This window comes from Lineus longissimus, chromosome 15, assembly GCF_910592395.1.
Source record: "Lineus longissimus chromosome 15, tnLinLong1.2, whole genome shotgun sequence".
In the NCBI taxonomy this organism is placed as follows: Eukaryota; Metazoa; Nemertea; class Pilidiophora; order Heteronemertea; family Lineidae; genus Lineus; species Lineus longissimus.
The window spans coordinates 9,096,904-9,110,672 of NC_088322.1; the positions used below are offsets into that span (position 1 = coordinate 9,096,904).

Here is a 13,769-nt window from a genome sequence, read left to right on the forward strand (position 1 = left end):
ATGATTTCGCTTCCAACTTTGTTGAAAATAAAATTAGATCAGGATGATGGAAAGTGGTTTTCTATTTCCGATTTGTACAAATTGGCGCAACAACACCTGTATCCACCCTTAGTATAATATATTATAGCAACTATGCACAAATCAAAGTCAATCTCTATGAAACTTTTCGATTGAGACTGATGGAGTCCTAATCGAATTGACCAAGGGTTTTAGCCCTCCAGACGAGGAATTGCACTTTTTTGACTGAATTTATGATGAGGTGAAAAATTGTCAAGTGCCCACTTATGTCAAAAACAGTGAAATCCTTGTCATTGTGAAGTAAAGCTATTCTTTAGTCCTAAAAAGAGTGACTAGCAGAACAGAAGTAACAAAATAATGAACTCATGGGTATTAAAACCAGGGTGAAAATGAGTTCCTGACGAAATGATACCCCATCTTTGAAAAAGTGTTGAAATCTGGACCTCATTTTTGCCAAGCATCGAATAAGTGTTAAGGTGTTTGACCAGGGAGGGTCTACAGAGCTTACGTTCACCACTATCATCACAACATCTACCGTCTACGCCGTTATCGTCTTCGTATTCCGATCATCGATGGCTCCCACGTTTTAGGTTCGTGCTTTGTAATTGTGATCTAAGGAACTGACTGAAGGGTTGGAGATACTGTCAGGTTCATTGTACTCTGTTCTTTCTCGAGGCACTCAGAGGCAGTATTGTATTGCCATTTTTGTACAGTGGATACTTGTGACAATTTCTTATGAAGCAGCGCTGGTGTCTCAGATATGCAAAAACGGAGACGTGTTATGATGTAAAAATTGACTACTTACTTCTCAAAAGGATTTTGTTTATGCCATTTATCGGTTATTTTAGCGTCATTGCCCTGGAAATACATCTTGTTTGTAAAAGGATGAGACATGTTGTATCTAAGGGTAATTTCTGAGGCTTTTTTGTAGTTTTTAGCTTGGCCTTTTTCTGCATTATGCATGGTGCTCATCATTGGACTAGGAAAACGGTGACTTAGTTCATCCGTTGGCACCGCTTTTGGTTCAGACTGATCCATTGTGGTCTAAATATCAGTGTTAAACCCCCAAAAAGGCTCTTTCGTTTACAATCCCCGGAGGACTTCATTTCCCAAGGAGTATCACATGCTGGAAGACTTGTGAACACTAGCATTTGCCTTCTACTACAGAGGGCCAATTGGGCTTATATCAACCTCCATCTTCTGTTCAAACGATATTTTTCCACAAGAACTAAAGAGTCCACCGATGAATTTCAAACGGAATGAAAACCACTTCATTCTAATTCACAATACGGAGGCCGTCTTTACTCCGACTCCTACACATTCTCATTATACATTCCCATACGAGGATACATCATAGTAATCCCTCATTCGACTTCGATTAAAGTTGTCTTAACATGCCTAATCACTCCCCCAGGTCATTGCAAGAGAATGGAGAGAATTTTTCAAACTGTTTTAAAGTCCAAGTGCCTGGTATAAATTTCTAAATTATTCACGATTTCTCGTTACGATTCCAATAACATTTGGTTTAAGATCTAAATACATTTTCTCCAACGTCACAGTATAAATTTCTAAATTATTCACGATTTCTCGCCACGATTCCTATAACATTTTGGTTTAAGATCTGAATACATTTTCTCAAACGTCACAGTTACAATATTGTCACAAGGTTCATGTAAGACTCTTTGTTATAATTTGGTTTAAGATTACAACGGAAATCTCGTAACAGCTGAATCTTGTACAAATCATGTAAGTAGGCCGTCATATACATCTGAATGGGATTTTCATCCTAGTAGTTTTTCGCTTCAGCTCTCTTACATTGTTCCTCTCTTTGGGAATGTTGTATAGCGGTCGAAGCTTTGTTCAAGTACTTGAACTTAAAGGCAGACAGTTCAATAGTAACTCAATACCCAATCGCTTTCTTGATTAACTTGAAAAGATAATTAGACCTTGGAGACTCATTAGGGAGGCTATATGGAAAGTTTGACGAGGGATCTGCGTGTTCGAATCTCGAGATGTTAAGACTCAATAGGACTGGAGAAAACTTGGGAGAGAGAAGTTCTCACATATCCCGATCAATATACAAATGTATAGGGTGACTCTTGAGTTAAGTTACCTAGTCTGGGCTTTGATAATATTGATATAGTATTTTCACAATAAAAGTGCACTGCAAATTTGATAACGATCAATTTGGGAGGCAAATGCAAACATTAGACTAATGAATATTTCAACTTTAATGTATCTACCGTTAAACCTCCGCAGCAAATGTGAAATTTATGCAGCCGTCATTTTAAAATGAACAAATGTGAACATTCATTAACTTGGTTTCACAGTTTACAGTGACAGTGGCTGATATGAATAAAGTCTATTAAATGTTTTTACTTCAACTTTGTACAGAAAGGCCTAGTGTAAACTTACATGGAGTTCCTGAAAATTGTCAAAAACCTGAAAACTGGCAACACCAATGTTGGTTCTCACGAGCGGTGATTGGCGTAACGCGGATTATTCAAGGTTGTCAATTCAATGATCAGATCCGAATTTTCAGTTGTTGGATCAATTATCAATGATCATGGTGATATCATCTCTGATTTAAATGCATTCCCCATTTATTCAGTATCAAACTTAAAGGCCTATGCCGTCCGTTCAAAATTAATGATTTTACATTGAATTTGAATGTAATCGACAGTGTAAAAACGCATCGATCATAAATTTGAACAATGCTGTTGTGTCACCGTGGTTGTGTACATTGTTATAGATATATCTTACGGACAAATCGTTATCATGTTGACACGTCTGGTTACTGTATACAGTGGCAAAGTTCATTCCTATTTTCCAGTGCTACCTCTGAGTAAATATAATGTGCACAAACGGCGTAGCCCTTTGAAAAGTATACGGAAAATGTTAGAACTATATTTTGACCATAATTCAGACACTCAACTGAAGAATCATGCGCTAGATGAATGTTAAGAGTGTGCAGTTTCAACTAAACGTAATAGTCAACAGAAACTCCTTTTCGTCCTCCAAGAGGATTATGGTTTGAGAAATAAAACCCCTGAATAGTCTATTGCAAATGTAAACCAGAATTACGCGCCTGACTTTGAACTGGCGTATTTTCTTGCTCTGAGAAGAATATTACAAAAATCCCTATCGCGCGTCTGTTGACTTGCCTTGAAAAGAGCAAAGGATTTCATCCCATAATCAGACTTTGACTTATCTTTTATAGACTAGGTTTCAAAGCGAGACATTTTGTCCCATAATCAGACTTCAACTTTATCTTTTCAAGACCCTGTTTCAAAGTGAGTCGTTTTTCTTCTTGTATCTTTTATCAGTGTACTTGACATAAAGTGCATGTTACGAAAGTTATAGTACGCCGAGTTGCTTTTCACCCTTTAAGGCCTATAATTCGTTTATATTCATCGTAATTTCATGTGGATCAGGTAAATAGAAATACACGTTATCGTAGTGCAAATTATGCAAGTAAATCAGCTGAAACTTGAACTCTCTTTTGATAGAAGCCTGTCACATTAATGTATTCTATGGAACAATTCCACGAACTTTCACTTGATGCATTTTATTGTTTTCCGCAGATAAAAGGTGAAAATATGTGGTCTGATTCATGATGGATTGAAATTGTGACCTTCTAGTTACCACCCTTCACCTTTTTACTACACCACCACTCGTTAACTAATGTCATAATAACAACAACTCTGATAATAGCCCATGGACTAATCGCATGATATAACAAATCTCTGCCACGGTACAACCGAATTCGAATGATACTTATTCGATATATGACCAGCATTTGACTAATCCTAGCAATATATCACCGGCGACAAAAGCTACGGAAGCCGTTACCCCATAAACGTGGTTAAGGGGTCCGTTTTATAAGGGTCATTAAGACTAACGACTCCTGTAAGTGATAGTTACACCGTCAACAGGAAATAAAATGGAAATCTTTGCCGATAACAAAGTCAACTAGTCAACCTGTGAATGATGATCTCTTCTTCCTTGATGTGGGTTCAGAACAATATTTGAAATTCCTGTCATTTCCCTCCCCCCCCCCCCCTCGATGCCCACTGGTGCTTCTTCAATTGGTTTGCAAGAAACATTCAATTCATTCCCTATCTTTTATGTCTCTAAATCAATATAATGCCAAATTCAAAATAGCCTTCTGCAATGTTTGTTTCCAGCTTTGTCTATGGGTGTCGAATTCCCGTTTGATAAAATCTCATCTTGCATGTTGGAGTAGCTCCGAACGACGGTTGAAAACGATCATAAACACATTCGTAGGTTCTGAAATTACATCATCTCATGACATCTGCGACATCGTGTTACACATTTTCTACCAGTTACGTCTTTTGTGTATCATATCAACCTTGTTCCAAGGTGTTCATCCCATATGTCATTACACGTATGATGTATGGTAAAAACGACACTGGGTGTGAGGTTGGATGTAGAAATGCGTAATATAAAACCAAAACATGCACAATTCTCGAATTCATCTCCTTTATTATTCCTCAGGCGGATAGTATTCAGGATCAGGTACCGATTCCTTACTCGTTCTTTCGGAGACAATGCGACATATTGACACTATTGACTTACATTTTCACGGGATCGTGTAATAAACTGAGATAGATAATCTATGAAATGTGACGACGCGTACACAATATATCAAATGATTCTCACGGTTCTTGTTACGTGCGGGAAATTGTTACGCTTGTCGTTGCCTGAATCATGAGTCATAATTTAACTATGCAAATTACCACAATTGAACTCGTATACTAATACTGCATAATCATCTCCTTTACTGCTGCATCTCCATGTACTGTACGACATTTACTGCTGTTTTGTTCATGACTAATTGAGGTCTAAGATCACTTTGGCAACAACTTATCCATGCTTGCTTCGAGTATTAAAAATAGCGTCGCATAATCCCAGGAATATATTTATGGATACGACGGAGATATTGCCAAGGACGTATTTGTATATATCGGACATAAAACTGTGTTAACGATGGTAATTTATGCGTACGGAGTGTTATTTGTTTCTTATGCATAGGAGCAGCGATTAATCTCCGAAGTGACTGAGGGAGTCTTAATTTCTTAGGGATTATCATTGACGGAGATCAGTGTAGTAGGAAACATCAAATAATTAGGAATTATCACAGACTAATTGGATACGTTTTTATCTAACTGATGAAGTTTTTAATGATGCTTAGCATTTTTTGCAACAAGTGAATCACTGCGCTGGGAGCATTTTTATAGGAAACAGCAAATATCGAAGAATATAAAGGAAAAGGATTATGATTTTGACAAGGAAGCTTTAATCATATATCACATAGGGAGAATCAACTATCATTGGTGAGTCAACCACCGAGTTGAAATTCGGACACCACACCAGAGGGTCTATCAAGAGTGCTATTGAAAATTGGCACCTTTTAGACAACATAGGAATTGTTTAGGTTTTTGTATCAAAGTTTGACGAATGGGTGCACACTTTTGAATGAAGTCGGATTGTCTTTCTATGAGTTTCACACGGAGGACGCCCAATGACTGAGAAAAATGCCCCAGTGATGAAAAATCATGCCAAAAGGATGCATATACGCCGAGACCGCCGTGATGGCGCCAATTCGATTCAAACGATCAAGGAAAGTATAAAGGAGAAAGCAGCCCCTGCTGGTGAGAGGTAAGAAAACTACAGGAGTGAGAATATATTCGACTTCCTTGTCCCCCTTGGTGTTTGTGTTTGGTTATGTGAGCATTTGTCCGGTGCCTCTATATTTTGACCCCGATCAACATAAATCTTCGGTTTTCCCTCGGAAGGAGTGGGCATCCGTATTGCCTCCACAAGCTTCATGTTTATGATATGGGAACGGCACTTATACAATTAAACGTTTTCTTTCACTGCAGCAGAGTTGCCCTGACCCCCGTGCCTCTAGTTCTATGTCACATGTCAATTATTTACCCCTCAGCCCATAATGGCCAGAATTAGACTTAAGAATGTAGATTTCTAGCAACGATAAATTTAACGTTGTATTTGATAACGACTATTTACATAATTCAATGACGAATGTCAAAAACAGTATGTTGCAATTAACATGACGTCTAACAATTCATTTCAGTGACCTACAATCCTTTCTACAAATATGACCAAATTTTCGTCAGTTCTAAAAGGCGTATTTGATCTCGTTGCTAGGGGGATTTACAAAGTGATACAGAAAGGCCCCTGGAAAAGTCATCAATACACAGAAACGTGACATTTAAAGAGCTCACTTCTCGAGGCGATGCTTTGATAAATATTGATGAAATCAGATTCAGTTTAAATTAGCAACTTGAAATCGATGAAAATTGATGCATCCCATTTCGTTTCGATTGATGTAGTACGAGTGTGGGCTTCACTTCCTTTGAGCTTGAATTTCAAAATATCGAATTTTAGTTTCTGATTTTGTTTTAATTGGTGAAGTTGTAAATGTGCGATATATACTATTGAAAATAAAAAGCTTTAAATGTTACTGAATCATCTGTAAACTGACTTGGCTATCGTTTAAACCAAGAGTAAAATGTGAAGCATTTGGTATTTGTCTACTCTGCACATGGAGGAAATAGTTCTAGTTTCAAAAAGAGACAACGCTTTAAAAAAGTGTAATTTCATATACTGAAATGACCTCCTTAACTTTTGAAATGCCCATCACATGCGAGTACATAGTTGCAGATCCAGAAATGTGAAAAGAATAAACTAATGGCCTAAATGTACAAGCTATGATGCTTTGGGTCCAGGTTTACCCGTCTTTTTTCAAAGATTACATCTTTTGCTCAGGGTCTGTTAGCAAAAGCAAATAAATCAGTCAGTGGATATCAATAAATACATGCTGCATCCAAATGTATTGATGGATAAGAAATGAATAAGCCCGTGATAAATAAACACATGTCAATGAACACATCAAATTGATATGATATTCAGACCCCGAATTACACCAAAATTTTGTGTAAGAATTATTTGTGTCTCGTCTCATTTCACCAGTTGCTTGCACCTAAAGCCGAAAACAAACTTCATCTTTTCAATTTATCCTCAAACGTTCACAGAAAATGCTATGTGCCTAGCCAGGATGTGTATAAGTGTTCCATCCCTGGAAAACTCATTAGTATAAAGAACTCACTAAATCTGATACAGCATCATGTCATATCTTTTTCAGATACATTGTCAAGAAAGATACGTCTGTCTAGATCAAGAACCTTTGACGTCAACAAACGTTGATGCAGCTGAGCGTTTGGCATTTAGTCCTCTGGTGATAAGTCCACTATCAACTTATTGAATTTGCACTTGCATTTTCAGATTCAGATTTATTTTCAAACATCTCTTGGAAGCCTCGATACCGAGGGAATGACTACTCAGCATATCTAAATTTCATATTTCACAAAACTCATCAAAACTCCCATTGTATCTCTTCAGATTGCGATGTATCCTCAAACGGTTACAGAAAGATGATATTTCAAAAGAGGATTTAATTAAAAACTTGGAATACGCCGCCTCAGTGTTAGAAACGGTATATATCGACGAAACAAGGTACGTATGGGTCATGTGACCTTCTAATTTACATGTCCCTCTCTTTCAGTGCTTTTTGAATGTATCGGGCAGACCATTTTGATTTTGAAGGGTTAACATTGGTTTTAGAGGGGAAAACCTTTTCGATTTTTTTCTGTGTTTATGAAAGTTATCAACTACACTACTAATGAACATGTAACAAAAGTTTTGGAGAAAACAAATCTTAGAGATTTTAGGAAATTTGAGGGATTTTGTACATACAAACATATTCTTGTTTTGTCTGCATTATTGAAATCTCCATAAACTTTACCGAAAACACCTGAGATTATTGGTCTGCTGATCGTGATAGGGGAACAAAAAGACAATAGTACCACCCGCGGTCAGAATGGTCGGTCCTTGCTCTGTTCTTCGACAAACGTCCGGTAAAGTTCAAACTGTCCCATATTCTCTGAAATTTTAAAGTGAGTTGATCGTTTTCTAAATTTCACTTCTTTTGGTGTATTGTTTGCCTGTTCAACCAGCTTAAGCATGCCCTCTTCACACTCTTCACTACAAAGACGGTGGAAGATGAAGACCAATCATTGATTTCCTCAGAACGGAATCTAAGTTTCTCAAAACAGGAACCTCGTTTTCTCCAGTGAAACATTTATCTGAATGGAACTTGATTTTCGCTGACAGGAACCTGAATTGCTCAGAAATAACCTGATTTTTCTTGGTACAGAACCTGATTTTCTTCTAGAACTGTATGAGAGCATGGTCGTCTCAAATCTCGTATTTTGCTAATCATTTTGGGAGAAAACCTAAGAGCCCAATGCAGTGTTGAATTTCAGCTTTTAAAGTATACGGTGAGATAAATGTTCTGAACATTCACACTTTATGGCCAGTTTGAATTTTACCTAGAAGAGTCGAATTCATTTTTTTAAATGAAAATGTAAAATTATTTTTTTGAATTCCAAAAAAATCGAGAAGTTTTTTAGGACAATTGTGGACAAAGGTTTGATCACATAGTGAGACGTGTTAATATCGCACTCTTATCGTCTTCCACTTTCTGGCCTATCCAGTGTTCTCCTTGTCACATTTTTAAAGTGTGGCGAGACCACAAACTACAAAATATACCAGCTGCCACAAAAACAAATATGCGTAGTGTTGTAACAATGGCTGTTAGGGTTGGAACATACTACTTCTTCTTTTTGCCCGGCGGCTGATATTATTTTGGGTCGCGTTGGTGGTAAATGTTCAACCCACTCCAGACCTCTAAAAATGTACACGGAGAACTCTGCTTTCATGAACTTTAATCAATTCACTTTGTATGATATTTAGTTCGTCTCAGACAATTTTGGAAAATGTTACCACTTTTTGAAAAGTCTTTCTCGTGATAAAATTATCTTCTCTAATATCATCGGTTCACTTTCCTAGTAACGTTATTTAGATTTCCGGTTGTATGTAGCACCAAAATAACCAAGTAAGTCTTTTGGGGAGTCAAAAGTGATCGTCAGACATTCTCGTGAACGACCTCTTTGTACAGATTGCTATAGCACAGACATGACATTTCTTATCTTGGATCAAAAGAACAATATACCTCGAAAGAGATTCGAACCCACGACCTCTCTACTCGGGATTCTTGCACTTGATTATTAACCTCACCTCTATGAAGCCACTGTGGTCTAGTGACTGAGACTCTCGGCTGCCAAGAGATCCCTGGTTCGAACCCAACAGTTGGTGTGTGACTCATCTAGGCAGGTCTTTGTCTAACTTCATTTACTCCAAAAGATCTGTGTACGTTTTTATCTCATCGGAGATGCTAGCAGCATCTTTAGATACGGCCAAGGTGAAAGGAATATGACTCTCTGACTTGGTCAACGACCCCGACCACTGTCATAGCAACGCAGCCTCCCTAATGGGCTTACCAGGAAAGTGATATGTTCCTTTTGTTCGGGGGCGATACCGACAAAACCCTGTTGCATTTTCGGTGGATTGATGGCTTTCTAAGGCAATGTCAAATCCGATCTGAGCATTGGATAGACTGAGGTATGGAAGTGTCAGAAGTAACATCTTTTGTATCGAGATGATTACATAGAAGATTTCCATCCTCACCCCATGATTACAAAGGATTAATTTTGACCATCTTGAACTTTTGAGTCATCATATGACATAAAGAAGAAAGAAGTTCTCCTCCAGGTGTTATGCTAATGAAGGCTATAATTGTACTCGGACTTTAATTGTAACGTCGCACCTTGACTGTGATATCATGAGAAGATATTTTATAATCTCAGACACATTTCAAAAAGCGGTGTAAAATTTTCCAAAATGGTTCAACACTCTTTTACAGTTTCTTCTATGAGCACAAATGCATCTTATGTTTGTGGTTCGCGTCATATCTATACAGTGTTGGTTAATCAGAAATACTTGACGGCGATGTTCAACTGCATAAAGTACTCTTGCGACACAACTCATGGTAGCTAGAGTTTAAACAGTCCTTATTTACATAATCACGGAGTTAGAAATTAGGTGCTTTTGCCAAAGGGTGAAATGCTGGTCTTTCGTTTGGAATCAGAGTTGGAATAGGCTGTTATCAGCTAAATGGACAATATGCTTAAAATTAAAAGGAGTTTTTTTCATTTCATCGAAAAACCGTACGGGGTGCATATTTGTGTAGGCCGAAAAACCTTTTCAAAAGCTTAATTTCTTAGAGTCTGGATTGCAGAATATGACATGATGAGGGTCCGAAGCGGTAAATATGAAAACATCGGGTAATTCTTAGGCAAATCTTGATAAGGGACTGAGGTGGTACAATTGATGATATTGGCAAATTCTTAGGCAAATTGTTGCAAATTGTTGCAAATTCTTATGCAGAGCTTTAGACTTTAGTGAAAATTGGCAGTAATTGTGGATTTTTCGGTTGCTTAAAATGTGGTTTTGACACTTCCGCACTTGCACATCTCCGTTTACAGTACTTATGATTGCAACACTGAGTATAGATGGCGCTGTAGTTGTCAGAGCATGTCAGCAAGAATGAACTGGCTTGTGATTGGCTGGCACGAATCATCTCAACTCTGCACGCTGCACGAGTGATTGCCACCCTGCGTTGCACTCTCCGTCTGTTACGAAGAATGCCTGTCCGTCCGTTCAGAGTGCTCTGTTTAATGCAGAATGTGCTTTTTTACTATTTCGTTGATTTGATTATGAATTCCGGGTTAAAAACTTTGAATGATCTAGATCTAGCTTTTACACATTTTCTCGCCTCATCTTTCAACTTCTATCTAAAAATTGTCATTTTTGTTGATTCCTAGTGTGCGGGTGAGGGTGTGATAGTATAAAGACTTTGCTGGGTTGATTTTGTGTCATAAAGAATTGCTTTGGCTTGAATACAGGTACAAAGATAACGCAGCACTAAGATTAGGTTAAGTGTATACTTGGAATGTATTGACTATGTTGGGGCTTTACGGAATTGAATAGCCACACTGGTATTGAAAATGAAGTTTAAACACACAGTTCTAGAAATTAAAGTTTTTGAGCTTTTGAAAAAAGCTTTAAAATTTTTTGGCCAACAGAAATATGCACCCCCTAGTGGGTTTTTTTGTTGGTTAAATGCGAAACCCCTTGAGATCCTGAAAAACCACTCACTCTTTTAACTAAGCCGAAAAACCCCTATAGATGCATCCAGTTTGTGTTGGTGAAAAACCATGTTAAAGGTTTTCAAAGGCTGAAAATCCTTAATTTTGTAGCGTGTGCCCCTCAATATTTCTATCATGACTATACCCTGGCTTTTCTCATACTCATGCTCTATCATGCTGGAAGATACCATTTAGACTATGATATATTTTCCTTGGGGTTGATTAATGTTCGAGAGCAAAATGTATTTGAATAAATGTGTTTTCCCAGCATGCATCTCACCCAGCACTGACTGTTCTATTGCACCTTTACTTGTAGACCAATCACATACGACCGTCTTTAGGTCAAAGGTCAACCTCTATTGTTCTTAGAGCCCACTGGTGCATGCCATCCCATCGTGGACTGAGGGTTAAAAAAGATCATATTAAAGAAAGTATTTGAATTTGCCCCAAACATGCAGTACATGTAGCAAACCCCTATGAGATTATTTCATTGTAACCATTTTAACCATGGCAATTCTCAGTTTACCATGGTAAACACTGCATTTTACCCTCGCATTATTCATAAGAACAATAAGAATTAGAGTCGACTGTGGTAAAATTTGTAAATTGCGTTTACCATGGTTAAATGATGATGGTAAAATACTGTGAAGACGCTATTAAGCCGGTTTTGGTGCGTGTATTTCAGGCGTCCTTCAACCGGCTAAATAACCACTACACGTTATATCTTTACCACAATGAAAAGCTACATGTATATGTAGGGATGATTTATTTTTGGGGGGGAAATGAAGCCCCCTCCCTTCAGTCCGATGGGTAATGCTATGTCTTACAATGCTTGTTGTCTATCCAGAGAGGGTCCGCATGTTAGCCTAACTGACAGCGCTTTTGACGAGTCGTCGAAAGAGGAAGAATCACCGGTCAACCCTGGGGACGGGGTTGACGACAACAAACCTATCGGTCTTTCCCGTGTGACGTTACGTATCGTCACGCCAAAGAATCACCCCACGACACGGAGAAGGTTTCGAAGAGTTTATATTGCTTGGCATTATAGTTCACCCCCATGTCGACACCTCAGTTCTTCAGTTTAGGTTATGATCTCGTGGTTGGAGTCATCTTTTGCTTGCTGTGAATTACGAGACATTCTGATGTGAAAGAGACATTATGCCCCCAAATAGAAAGTCCTAAAATGTTTGATCATTGTGAGCTAGTGGCCTTGTGCCATTTTGTTTCCATAGCCATGCCCCGAATCTGCCATGGAAAGTATCAAATAGGTGCCGGGAGACTAATTTACATGTACTTTAACAAGAAGATATTCTAACTGAGTGCAAACTAGTACTTGCAACTTTGCACATCAGATTTAGTGTGTCTGTAATTCACTCCCAGCATGCAACAGGAGGCTCTCAACCAATGAGATTGTGTAGCAATTCCAATTGGTTGATTGGTTGTAGTCGCCTGTGTTACCCAACATTTGATTGGTTCATTTCACTTTTGTCCACATTGTTTACCTAATTTGGATATTTAAATTTTGCGCAGAGGGATTTAACTTGATTTGTTTCAGCGGGTTAGAGAATGTGTTGTTTCCAATACAAATTACATGTGACTGTGTTACCCGTTAATAATAAATGGTGATTTCGATATTTCCGTGAACTATACCTTTTTTAATTTTTTAATTTTTTAATGCAAAATTATAATATCTTTTAACCTTGCAAAAGCTGGAAGGTGTCATTCCTACTGCGAAAGGTCTTTCTCGGTATAGCAAAACTATGAATGATAAACGGATGAGTTTTTCCTATATAAGTCCAGTTGTTCCGGATTTTTTCAAATTTGCAAAATATTTTTTTAAGTTACTTGATACCAAGAATCAAGACTTGTCTTTATAACTTCTTGATGATGATATAATAGCAAAGAATCAAACTTTGCCAAAAGAATTAGAAATTTACCAACTTTTACAAAGAAATTCGAAATCATTATACCTAATACTTTCATTATGTTTCATCAACCTGTCTCTATCCCTTCAGTCACTAACATCAATTCATCGCTAATTTTGTTGTAATTTTTCAGACCTGGTCTCCCAAGTGACCCTGTCTTTTATGTCGCTGACCGTCAGCACACCTCAGTTTTGTCCGTTTATTTTCAACAGTAATTATTTTTTGTTCACCTTATGTTAATTACTATCAAGGTTAAGATGCACCTACATGTACATGTTTCACACAAATATGTAATACTTTGTTAAACTGAATTTTGAAAATCAATGGCATTTGAAAAAGTTGTGAACTGATTCTTGCTAATGGGGAGGTAGGGGGGGGGGGGATAGCACATTATAATCTGACTTATGACGTCACCGCGCAGACAAGGCCACAACAATTATATACTCTGACAATAGCTGGCGGTAGACCCCCAGTTTATGACCTAATGTTAATCAACAAACTATCTTTAGCACAGGAGGGGACGACATTACTCTAAATTACAGTGCTAATATTATTACATACTCGAAACCTAAGTATAAAAATTGTTAACGAAATGTTATCGAAAATTCTAGGCTGCAAAATCACTGTTTAGGCCCAGGGAGTAAGGTGGACGTTCAGCTCACAGATAACCTGG

The 13,769-nt window shown here is 37.8% G+C and overlaps 1 protein-coding gene across 16 annotated transcripts in view; it reads left to right on the forward strand.

Annotated features, from left to right (window-relative positions):
• The window catches only part of LOC135499874 (dual specificity calcium/calmodulin-dependent 3',5'-cyclic nucleotide phosphodiesterase 1A-like), a 190,692-nt gene that overhangs the window by 144,760 nt on the left and 32,163 nt on the right, over positions 1–13,769 (forward strand). For 15 of the 16 annotated variants that reach the window (XM_064790883.1, XM_064790877.1, XM_064790878.1 and 12 more), the window contains one exon: positions 7,465–7,578. In XM_064790883.1, the coding sequence (XP_064646953.1) occupies positions 7,465–7,578 (114 nt within the window). Of the gene's footprint in view, positions 1–7,464; positions 7,579–12,018; positions 12,187–13,769 lie in introns of all 16 variants that reach the window. The other variant, XM_064790884.1, reaches the window with a different exon arrangement.